The 12,832-nt window shown below is 39.0% G+C and overlaps 1 protein-coding gene across 1 annotated transcript in view; it reads right to left on the minus strand.

Annotated features, from left to right (window-relative positions):
- The window catches only part of SPAG17 (sperm associated antigen 17), a 218,473-nt gene that overhangs the window by 155,036 nt on the left and 50,605 nt on the right, over positions 1-12,832 (minus strand). The window contains exon 4 of the mRNA XM_067710299.1: positions 7,504-7,635. Within this exon, the coding sequence (XP_067566400.1) occupies positions 7,504-7,635 (132 nt within the window). The remainder of the gene's footprint in view (positions 1-7,503; positions 7,636-12,832) is intronic.

Below are 12,832 nucleotides of genomic sequence, written 5' to 3' on the forward strand. Positions count from 1 at the left end.
TGTGCAAAGACACTAAATGGTAGAGAACAGAAGCAAATGGAAGCACCTGGGTCCTCCTGGGTGCCAGGGGCAGGCAGAGAAGTCCTTGGTAAATTTCTGAACATGTTCTTTGCCCTACCCAGTCCCCACTACTCCCCTGTGCCTGACTCTAGTGGTGGTCTCTCTACTCCTCTCCTGTATCCAGTCTGTATCTCCCAACCTCCACACCTGAGCTGAACCAGGACAGTCCCTTTGTTCCTCTGCTTCTGAACAATCGTTGACTACTTGGCCCCTTAGAATTATACTCTGGTCAAAAGGTCCATCCTTTTCTACTAAGTCCCAATTGCAGGAAAATCACCTCCTATCTCCTTCCCTTTCCCTCTCTTCTCTCACATTCTGAATAAGTCCCTCCCCTCTATGGGTTTACGTCTTGGGATTTGAGGGCGGGAGTGGGGAGAAGTGAACCAGGTTTGCTGAGCCCCCTCTTAAATCATAAGCTAAAATTTGTTCAACACCAACCTCTTTTGCCTTTCTTGCTTTGGGGTAGCATAACATGCATGTTCCCATTTAGGGTCATCTACTTACAACTGAAAGAACTCAGAGGAAACTCTTGCCAATTCAAGATAAAAATTTAGGAGGTGTGTATCTAACAGGCCCCTCTTTCTACCGTGTTTGGGGAACACATGCTCCCCAGCATATGAAGGGAGAGTCAAGTTCATAGCAGAGTACATTTTCTTTAAAATGCACTGTGTACCAAAAGCATCTGGATGCCTCCTCCTCCTGTGGGAAGGCTTTGGGTAGGCATGGAGGTTTCTTACCAGTTAAGCTACATAGCAGATGTGGGGCTCTTGTCTTAGCAACAAACAAAAATGTATTAGGGTTTCACACACTCACTTGAGTATTACGTGACACCTACCTAGAGCCCTTAATCTTGTTATTCTCACCTCTTAAAGGGAAAAATACAAAATTCTCCCTCTCTGGAATTGGGCAACCTAGTTAGTTGATGCTTCAAAAATATTTTAGACTGTGTTTTATTTCTAAATTACTTCTTAATACCAAAATTCAAATACCTCGATGAGTATTCATTCTGTTGTTCTTCACAGTGAAAGGAAAGTAAATGGTAAAAGTCAGTGGAACCGGTGGTAAATACCTATACTTCCTCTTAACTTTTATAGATAATAGCACATCTACATATTTGTGTATAACTGTGTGTTGTGTACAACTTTGTGTTTCATATGTGTTCTATCATAAGATTCCCACAATAATATTATTAAGGATATAGATAAGAAAAGATGTCACGGCAGTTAAATGACTAAGTCACTCCACTATTATGTGACTTATGAGAAACAGGGTCTATTTTCTGAGTGCTACTCAGTTCTCTTTCAAGATATCACTCTATCTCACAAACAATCTATTGGTCACAGATGATGAGAAGACAATAGATGGACTGAAAGAAATGTATGGTGTCAAGTAAGTTTGAGAGACAACAGATTAAACAATATTAAAGAGATTTGTTTTCATGAAACTCCTCCATCTTTAATAAGCTAATATACAGTTAATTTGAACAGGGGGTCATTTGTTATCTTTTTTAATGGAGAACTGGGTCTAAATGGTTCCAGAAACTATTTTGGAAAGAAAAGGTTGTGGGAACATTTGGGGGCCCAATTAATCCATTTCTATAAACGTATGCTAAGGAAATTATCCAAAATATGAAGAATTGTATATGGTAAGGTTGTTCATCACAACATTGTTTATTATGAAACAACACAGAAATAATGGAAATGTTCAACAATAAAGGAACTTTAAGAAAAGTATGGTAGTCAATAGAATGTCACCTAGCCAATAACAATGATAGATGTGGATGCTGTGATAATGAGAAAAAATTATGGTATATTTTAATTGAAAAAAACTGGATTAAAATTTCATTTTACAATGATTACAGCTATGTAAAGAAACAAATCCACAGAAACAAAGGAAATGTACCAAAATGTTAACATTAGTTATAATAGGGTTATGGCATTATGAACATTTTGTTTTTCCTTTTCTATATTTTCTATTTCTTTCCCCTCCCTGCTTACCTGCCAAATAGAAAACATAATGTATGGGACTGAGTTAGGAGCTTGCTTTTCTAGAGAGTGGCTGAGGTGTAGAAAACGTAAGCAAACGAATATACTGGGTTCACTCGACCAAATGATGCAATCTAAAGATTGCACCAAGTCCTGGGGTGCCACACTGCCATCTTCAGGGTGCAATTCTTCATCCACAGACTCAGAACACGGCCCTGTCTGTGTGTGGTGGTGGTGAGGGGGTGGGTCTGATGTCTACCTGATGTCTGTCTCCTGCACGATCCTATGTGATTTAGAGGTTTCAGCACCGGATCAGCCAATGCTATCCAACTTCAACATCCAGAGGGGCAGAGAGAAGGGCTAAGGATGTTTGAAATAATCCCAGGAAGTCTCTTTCTAAGAGATTCCCCCAGAGACCAGCCCATTTCTGGGCAGGGGGGTGGGACTGGATAAGAAGTCAGGATTCCCTCGGGAATTGGTGGTTAGTTAGCTCAGTGCCCTTTGTCTTTGGTGGACTTTGTTCCTTTCTCTGACCAGTCCCCCCCACCCCCGCTTAACCTCAGGATGTTTTATGCAACATGGAATTACATGATCTAATTAGCGAGTTGGTAGATCCCACTGAGCAAAGCCATTTGCTCCTTGAAGCATCCCTGCGAAGTTCTCTGCTGATCGTAAGCCAAGAGTGCTGTTTTGTGTAATTATTGAGACACACTCAGAAGGGGTATGTATGGTGGTTAAGAACATAATCTTCGAGTCTGACAGTTCTGGATTTAAATCCTGAGTAGCTATTTAGCCTTGGGAAAGTTACTTTTCACACCCTCAGTTTCCCCATCTGCAAATCGAGAATAATACTCTGTAACTCATAAAGTCATTTAAAGCATTAAATGTTAAAACATATGTAAAGAGCTTAGTATAGTGGCAAGCAGTCAATAATGGTAGCTAATTACTATTATTAGCTGCTGTAACTATTTGTATTTCAAAATACTGCTCTATTTTAAATGTGTGTGTTTCTTTACATTTTTCCTGAAGTCTGTAAAAAGGTTTCATTGATTAATAGCATCCCAATTAGGAAAGCACTGCTCTAGTTTACAGATAAGCCAGCCAGGGAATCATTTATAATTTACCCTGAATTGTTGAATTTTGTAGCTCTTCAGATCCAACAGTTTTGTTGGTAGTATCCTCATTTCGATAATCCAGCCTCAAAGAATTCCATCCAGTTAGTGAGGCAAGTTATTCCTTTCCTGAAACCACACGGGTCCCTCTAAACTGAGTTTCTGCTCTTCCTCTGTTTGATTTCTTAGAATAGTTTCTGAAGATTTTAACCACAACTGAATCAAAACTAACCAGCCTGTAATTTCCTGGTATGTCCCTATGGCTTTTCTTTTAAAACAAAACACACATACAAAATGGCATTACATTGGCTGGTTTCCAGTGTTTCGGGGTTTTAACTGGAGTAAGCTGGAAAACGTCTGTGAAATTTACCCTAATTTCTCTTTGTCGGTCCTTTGGAGCAGGCTCTGGGTTGTTTGGGCTTCATCATGATATCTGATCAAATTTAGGTGCTTTTAATTTTGAGATGTTTTAAGAAAAGTTTACCAATACCATCTGTCCATATTCTTTACTGCCTGTCTTCCATCTATTCAATTCTAGGACATTGAAAAATAAGGCAACTTGTGCTAAGTAGATAAGCCAGAAAGAGAAAGAACTGTTCTGCTTTTATATAAAAGATATGCTAAAAATATCCAAGAAAATATGGACTGGTTATTTGAATTCACAAATTAAAAGCACAGTTAGAATATATTTGGATCTTTTCCTAAAAAAACCTATCCAAATGTTCTGAACTCAACGGCACAGACTAGATTTAGTTTGGCTGATTATTTAAATGGGTTAATTTTGCTTGTATTACAGCCATTTTTAATTTTTTGATGATTAAATGTTTTCTTTTAGCTGAATTCTCAATATATTTTAAATATTTTGATTCACAATGAAGTGTTTTGGTTTTAAAAAATGTTTATAATTAATATATAACATAAAAGTTGGAGTTAAAAAGAAGTAAAACTGTGAAAAATACTGTAATATTCAGATAGTGACTAAATTAAAACATGGTCAGCAATTTGTTTTAAAATTATAATGAACCTTATGAAAATATATGTGCCCAATACATTGTTTCTCTAAATGTTTGTTAAGTTAATGAATTAACAACAAATTGATAATGATATAACTAAAAATGCAGAATAAATGTTGAGATAATGATGTGCACAAGGAAAACTTATTTCTAAACAAAACACTCTCTTATTCCGATTTTAAGATATAATAAAATCTAATTTGGGATTAATTATATGAACAAATCATATTCAGAAGTTCTGAAATGCTGAAATACATTTCTAGAAATAAAGTGTATTTTCTTCATTATATGTATATTTGGAAGTAATCAACAAGATGCTTCTGAATATATAAAAGTTTTGAAATATATTCAACTTATTACAATTAGAGGCAGGGATTTGCCTCTCAGAAATTTATATGCTAAAGGCCTCTAAACTGTACTTCTAAGAAATAGCTTCCTTGTGTTATTTTTTATAATATTAATTATCCAGTAAACTTTCTTCATGGACAAAGCAAATGCAATGTTAAGCATAGCCCGGACTAAAGTGTTATAAATTATTAAAATTAGTGGAATCTAAAATAATGATATTTTCACTGTATCTGGCTATTGTAACTATATTATTAAGAAAAGTTTTGATGGTTAAAACAGAATCAAGGGGCTTCCCTGGTGGCGCAGTGGTTGAGAATCTGCCTGCCAATGCAGGGGACACGGGTTCGAGCCTGGGAAGATCCCACATGCCGTGGAGCAACTGGGCCCGTGATCCACAACTACTGCCTGCGCGTCTGGAGCCTGTGCTCCGCAACAAGAGAGGCCGCGATAGTGAGAGGCCCGCACACCGCAATGAGGAGTGGCCCCCGCTTGCCGCAACTAGAGAAAGCCCTCGCACAGAAACGAAGACCCAACACACCCAAAAATAAATTAATTAATTAATTAATTTAAAAAGCAAGTTAAAAAAAAAACAGAATCAAATATGTAGTATACATTACATTTTTTTCCATTGGGCTAAAAGGACAGGGACGTACTCATATTAGTAGTTTTTGTCCTCACTGTCTCCCTAGTATTTTCTGTAATTACTGCTATGGATATTTTTCAACCATTCATTTTTAAAAATTCAATTCCAAAAATTCAACATAGAAGATACAAAACACTCTGGGTTGTACAGATGTAAACATATAACTAGTATTTGAGAGAAAGCAACCACATATACCTCATGTTGATGTTAAAAAGCCGAAGAGACAGTCACTCCCCTTGCAGGAATCTCAGAATCTCACCCGGGGTTCAGAAAAAGGAAGAAATTGGGTAAAGTCCTCTTTCCTTTTTTTCCATTTTCTAAACCACAGCGTGGTGTCAGTTTTACATACTTTATACTTATTTTGCTTTCTGCTAAACTCCCTGGCTGACAAGCATTAACCTCCGTTGTTCCAAATGACCTGCTGGGCAGTGTTGTTGAAATGAACATAGATTATATCATCCCTCCAACAACTCCCTTAGTCTTGCCTTTACCTAGAATATTTTTCTGGAGAGTTCTCCCTTCCAATCAGTTTTCATCAATTGTTTAGTACTGACTCGTGTGGTTGCAACTCAGAGATTTGGGGCTGGTGTTTCAGGAACCCAATCTAATGAAGGCATCAAATTAGATTATGTAATTGCTGGCTCTTAATTGCTCTAAGAGTCCTCTTATGCACCTATTACTTTTTTATTTTTATAAATCTAAAATTCAACTCCCAATTCCTTAAGACTCTTGAATTTTCAACAAATAAAGATTATTTCCATATCTTCAAAATCTCATAACTGTCTTATTATATTGTTCACATTTCAAAAAAAATGTTGAGCAAAATAACAGTGCAGAAATATCTTTATACTGTTAGTTTTAAAAACGTTTCCTCGGTCGCCAGGATATTCCATTTATTGTTACTTAAAATTTGTTAACTGAAATCTAAAACCTACTCCTATTACAAACAATTACCAAGACTTAAAACAGGTGGCAAACAAGGAAACTGACACTCTTAAAGTGTTATGTATATTTGTAGGTGCTGTGGGAAAGCACAAAGCAAACAGAAGGTGCAAGAATTTTTGCAGGACTTAACAGTCTACTTTTTGTAATTCAGATTCCCATGTGATACTGGAATTTTAAAAAGACAAGAAACCATCTTTCTATACTAGTTTCAAATTTTCCAATTTTTCTTCTGCCAAGTCTTAACGTCCCTGAGTATTTTTTAAGGTACGAATCTCCTGTACACGTTGGAAAGAGCTTCATATAGATGGAAAACTATACCATCAACTGTTTTCAAATAAGTAGAATTTTTCTGGGGACAATATACACCACCCTAGTAAGATGCTAAATGCAGAATCTCTTTGAAAAACATAAAGCCCTATATTACAAATTTAAGGTGGCATTATTATGTTTATCTACAGTTACCCTGTCAAGAGTTCAATTCAAATAGGAAAGCCAGATTTGGGGGGGGGGGTCTTAACAAAGGGGAAGTAGGTATTATTGGAACATGTTCACTTTTCTCTTTCTTCTTCCATGACTTGGTTTTGCCTCTCCCACTTAGACGCATAAAGAAACAATTTACTTATACACCCATTTCATGCATACACATGCACACATACACATTACACATGTACATACAGAAGCATTTGGCTTTCCAAAAATATTTCAGCATGATTTGGAAAATAAGAAAAACATCTCTCATTTTGACTAAGGTTAAATAGCAAATGGATTTGAAACTGGCATCACTAAAACTATTTTAAAATATTTTTTCAGATGAAAAATACAAATCTTTGGAAAACTCACAGATTGATTTCCATAGGCAAATTAAATGAAAAGTCTACACATGAAGAAATAAGCAGGTATATAATATAGGAGTAGAAGTAATGGAGCGCTGCTGAAATATTTAGATTATTAGGAAGATGCAGATGTAGCCCATTACTTTAATAGGTACTCCTATTGAATATCATGTAAAATATTTAAAATAGTTAGACCCTGACTTTGTGGGGTTTTCTCACCTTTTTATACTTACTTCTCCGGACTCTGTGTCTCTCCTTTGGTTCCCTAATTTGTTCCTAACATATAAATAGACTACGGTAAAAACAACCTCAGCCATATGCCCTGGGATACTGTCACATTTCTGCATAGGAGAACTTATTTTTAATGGGTTTGTCTTTGAGAAAATGTAATTCCTCCAGCAGCGCTTTGGATAGGCTTTTCCCTAAAAAGTTGAGGCAACAGTTAAATGTGCTACGTAACACTTCGTGGCAGGCTTATGGAGAGAGGAAGTGCCCCAGAGAACCTGGCTGCAGTTCACTCACTCCTTGCCGTCTTTAGAAAACCCACCATCACCCTCCCAGTACCTTCTTCTCCTTTTCCCGTCGCTGTTGGTCCTTCAATTTAACCTGGAGAAGCTGAAATTTCAAGAGTTTCCCTATCAGTGGTAAGGTGAATTTCTCTCCGCTGTCCATAATTGCTTTTGCTGCCATTAAAACCTATGAAGAAACACAAGTATTAGGAAAGTGGCATTTTATAACCTTTGGCATGTCTGTCAGTGATGAAAAGATGAAATGGTATTTTGAGTTTTGTAATATTTGTCTTGCCGCAAAGGTGCCTCATTGCGGGCCAAAAAAATTAGGGAAAAATGCCCCAATGCCATAAAGAGAGGCATTTACCCTCTACTCTAAGTAGACTGGGTTGTCTGAAAATGAACTTTTTCCAATAAGTGCTTCCCATGATGGTGCTAGACTCAGACTCCCAAACGTGGGTGGAGGAAAGACAGGTGGAGCTCTGTGTTAGGATGACCGGTAGGTCAGTTTCATGCTACAGAAAGTCTGTTGTTTGGCAGAGCCAATAGTCCAAACTGTCAAACCGTGACTTCTTACGACGCTATAAATTAAATAGGGTTTTATAAAAATGGAAATGGCTATGTTAGCAGTCTTTCATTTCTTGGTGACCAAATTCAAATGAAAGATAAAAGCTGTTTGACACAGAGGCGCCGAGTGAATGCTGCTCCCCTACTCCTACCCCTTGCAATTTAAGGTTTATCCTGTTGGTATGCAGCCTAATTGGGGTGAAATAAGGTTATTGAGTTTTCTTTGGGTGACGACAGCCACTAGGAACATACAGCTGTATTGTCCAGATGTGTGGCACTGACAGCCTGTTTTATAACTGCACTTTTTACAGCTTGTTTCCTCTAAATTTCACACAACTCTCTAACATCTGGGCCCTTTTCCTTGGAGCCCTATAACCACTTTATTTACTGCAAAAAAATAAAAAATAAAATCATGTAAAATATACCATAAAAAGTTGTTATGTATTTCTCTTTCTTCATGTTGTCTCCCTAATAAAATTCACCTCAGCCGGAAGCACTGTCACAAAAGTAATCTAGTCAAAGTGTTTTTTGACTTTTGTTTTCAAGCAAGCATCAGATTTATTTATAACCTCGGGATGAATTAGGTGTTACTAAAATGTCCTGACATGTTGCTTTTCTCCCCCCCTTGGTGCAATTACTCCTGCAGGCGCATATGGTGTCAATTTCACAGCCTCCGTCTCAGATAATGATGGCGCACACCGCATCTCATCAGGCTGCGTCTTGTCTGAGGTTCATACAAGCCCTTGGTCAGGGCTTTCCTGACCAATCCGGTTCCTTATGACTTTTCACTTTGCCAAGGGAAATAGCTGAAAGAAAGGGAGATGGCTATTTTGCTTCTAACTGCAGATGGCCCTGTGGATTATCCTATGCCAAAATGTAATCGGACCGCCTCGAGACCACATTGGGGTTTCCTGCATTGCAATGCAGGAGGGGAAAGCCAGGGAAAGGACTCCTTTAAAGCTGCTGTTTCCAAAAACCAAAGGAACAAACCAAATGTCAGAAAGCTTTGCATGTGTCTAAGCAAACACCCTCCATGAAACAGAGCTCTTTGCTTTTTATGGCAGTTCTGCTCCTGCTAACACGATTTAAGAAAAGGGACATGATGGCTGTGATAAGGATACACCTGTGGAATCTCACCACTTAATGATGACCAGACTCAAGAGAGAAGGGAATCCTAAGGGGACGGACAGTCACACATAAAATGAAAGCTGTCCGACTGGGTCCAGCCTCAATGGGTAGATGTATTTGGCTTGAAATGTTATTTTTCAATACCAGCTAAACAGTGTGCCGACTCTCAGGCTTCTCTGTGACATCTGGTTCAAAATATACAGCTTTGAGTTTTGAAGCTCATAGCAGTCTAGGATGGGGCGTTTCCCTGTGATACAAATATAATGACAATGTTGAAGGGAAGTCAACACTGGACTGGGTCTCTTTTCCTGAAGACCTGTGAAAACAGGATATTTACCTATGTCTCGGGTGGTGTGGGTGAAGCCTGCCTGGTGTCACGGTGATGGATGGGATGTCTCCGGAGTTGTTTTCTATCCCCATGTCCCTATTAGGCTACGAATGTTACCTCACTGTGTTAAAATGTACTCAAAGCACAACAAAATGTCCCAAGAGAAAGGTGTTTTGCGGGCCATAAATGTTATTTCCGGTCAATCGAAAACTGTCTGTAGAGAGCTGGGTTTAAAACAAAAATCTGGCACAGCCTCAAAATAAGAATGATACCCTACTGTGAAATGGGGAGATTAGGAATAGCTGGGCACCCATGATCTCATGGACACAGAGCCAGGAAGAGCAGTGGCGGGGCGAGCCCGGAGGATGCTCCCTCCTCCCTGAGCAGCCCAGGGTGACCCAGTCGGAGGCAGACTCAGTGCCGATGCCCACACTCCCGGAGAAGGGCACAGCACTGCACGTGGCACTGTTGGCAATGGCAGAAACCGGCATGCTTGTCCTTCCCAGAGGAGGTTGCTCGGAGGAGGTTTGACTCCCAGGCATGCCATTTTCTTTCTGTGCTTCTCCCAAAGGGAACAGTAATGTGAATCCTTAGGATAATTAATGTAAATGAAAGTCTCTGCTGAAAAACATCTTAGACTGAAAATTTTTATGGAATGTGGGTCATCTCCAGGAGAGGCAGAAAAAGAAAAATGTTTATAAGTGAATTTCTACCGAAAAGTCTGTCTTCTCACACCCCATAGTTCACACTTCCAGCCAATCAACAGCCAGTAGTTTGGTCTCAGATGAAAAACAAATCCTTAGAGGGCCTCTGTTTGAAGGATAAGTCTTTGAGGGAAGGAAAAAACATGTGCAGAAGACACAGATTTTAAGGCTTCCCTTCCCTTGCCTTACTCGTATTAACTGAGATAATAATCAAATCTTCAACCTCCCAGCATTGTAAGGGTTACTTGTCCAGTATCTAGTCCATGTGTGTGTGTTTCTGTGTGTCTCTGTGTGTCTGTGCATCTGTGTGTCTCTGTGTGTGTCTGTGTGCTGGGGAGGCAAGCCGACAAGGGCAGTAGGTCTTGGGAGGATGAGGGGTACAAGAGAAAAAGGGAGCCGTGAGCTGATCAGGGTTGAGGAGTAATTAGACAAACCCCAAAGTTTCCAGAACTAGGCAGAAAAACAGCCCTAAGTGGGTTAAAACCTAGGTACTCACAAGCCAAAATACCAAATAAATGAGCCTGGCATGAGTCAGAAACTTAAAAAATGCGTCTTATGGGCAAATGAGACTTATTAAATGGAGAAAAACTGTTCCCAGACAAGGCCTGTACGTGTCTCCTGGACCTATTCAGGCCAGGCCTCGGGGCCTGCCAGGGCTGGGGGGACATCCAGGCCAAGCTACCCGAGGTGCTTGGTTCTGGGAAAGACTGGTGTAGGAGGAAATTTAGCGTCCAAGAGTGCAGCTGAGGCAGGAAGACACGATTGTAAGGATCTTATTTTGAGGGTGGATGCCCTTTGTCTGTTAGGAAGTTTGTGATTCTGAGCACACTAAGAAATAAAAACATTTCTCTCTTTATCACTGACCTAATTCAAAGACGTATGTCTTATTTACTACCTAATGATCTGATCCAACAAAAATACACCAAATGAGCCAAATTCTTTCCTTGCCTGGGGATCAGGTCCCCCCACAGACACTAGTGGCCTCCCTTCCCGTCTTCCATCCTCTCTGTGGATCCTCCCCACATTAGTAGTAAGCACGGCATCGGTTGGGACAAACACTTAGAACTGCTCCACAGATTCCCATGAAAACAAAATGTATGTGTGTGCACAAATGCATGTATACATACAGACATAGAAACACATATGCATACATATATGTATGTGTATACATGATACATAAATAGATAGATGATAGATAGATAGATATAGATAGATAGATAGATAGGACTTCCATGAGGTCTGCAGGTCTGCTGCCAGGCTTCCCTGGTGTGCTTACAACAAGGCACAAGGGACAGCTTGACTTAAGTTGCTGAACTTGCTGCATGTTCAATCCAGGTGAGTTCTGAGGAAGGGTAAAGATTTTGGATCTGCATTTCTCTTGCCTGGAACAAACCAGGGAAAAGAGGTGGTGGAGGAGAGGGAAAGGTGTGGTTATGTGGGGCAGAGAAGGGAAGGATGAAGGGAGAGGGATGGGATGAGGAAAGGCTTTTCCTCCAGGGACTCCAAATATAGTCACCATTTTTTCCTAAAAGTCTTTTGGTTTCAGGGCCCTGCTTGAGGGTCCATGGTATTTGTTATAGTAGCCACAAAAATGCATAAGATATGATTTCACGTTTAACCCATTATTCTTGGGTCAATGACTTAGGATTGGTTTGGATATATAAAGACCTCAGCAAATAGGAGCAGAATCCGTAAACTTGGCTCAGTCCAAACTAGCCCAGGGCGGAGCAAACAGGTTTTTGACATGCAGATCTAATTCGCTTTGTTTCTTCGTTCGTTCATTCATTCATTCATTCATTTGGTACCACATTCTTTTGTTTCTCTCATTTCCTTAATATATGACCAAGTGCAATAGTTCCTCATCATGGTAAAAAGTGCAAGCAGTACCAGAAGGACGTACAGTGAAAAGAAAATGCTTCCCCAATCTCCTGCATTCCATTAACCAATTCTTGTGTATCCTTATGTAATTTCCTATGCATATATAGACATATACTTATATCTTTTTATATTTTAATACAAATAGTATCACACTTTCATATTGTCAAGTGGTTTGTGTTTTTACATCCAAAGTTATCGAGGACACCTCTGTATGAGAGAAGAGACCATTTATTACTCATAGCCCAAAAGTAGCTGTGTATGTGTCTTCATGTATAAATAGTCTTTGCATAAATGTAATTATGAATGTTAATAGAATTCAGGCCAATCTCAAGGTAAAAACCAGTGTATAACATTATATTTGGGTTTCTTGAAATTATATTCTAAAACTAAGCATTAAAGTATGCCCAAATAAATATGTTTTTTAAAAAAAGTTATCTAGGACAGCTTTCTGTGCAGACACGTATTGCTTACACATGTATTTTTAAATTATTAGCATAACCTCCTATTGTAGGGGTGTTTGGTCATTTATTTATAACCAGTTTCTTATTGATGGACACTTAGGTAATTTCAGGGTTTTTTCCTACTAAGTGCATGTGTATTTTAAATATTTATTGATACTTCCAAATTGACATTTGAAAAGTTAGCAGCATTTTTATTTCCACCACCACTATACGAAAGGGTCTGTGTCCCCCACTGCCTGCATTAACGCTGGATATTCTCCAACTTTTCTTTGTCTATATCATTGCTGACAGATCTTCCTGTGATCATGGAAGTGTTCT

This window comes from Pseudorca crassidens, chromosome 2 (assembly GCF_039906515.1).
Source record: "Pseudorca crassidens isolate mPseCra1 chromosome 2, mPseCra1.hap1, whole genome shotgun sequence".
NCBI lineage: Eukaryota > Metazoa > Chordata > Mammalia > Artiodactyla > Delphinidae > Pseudorca > Pseudorca crassidens.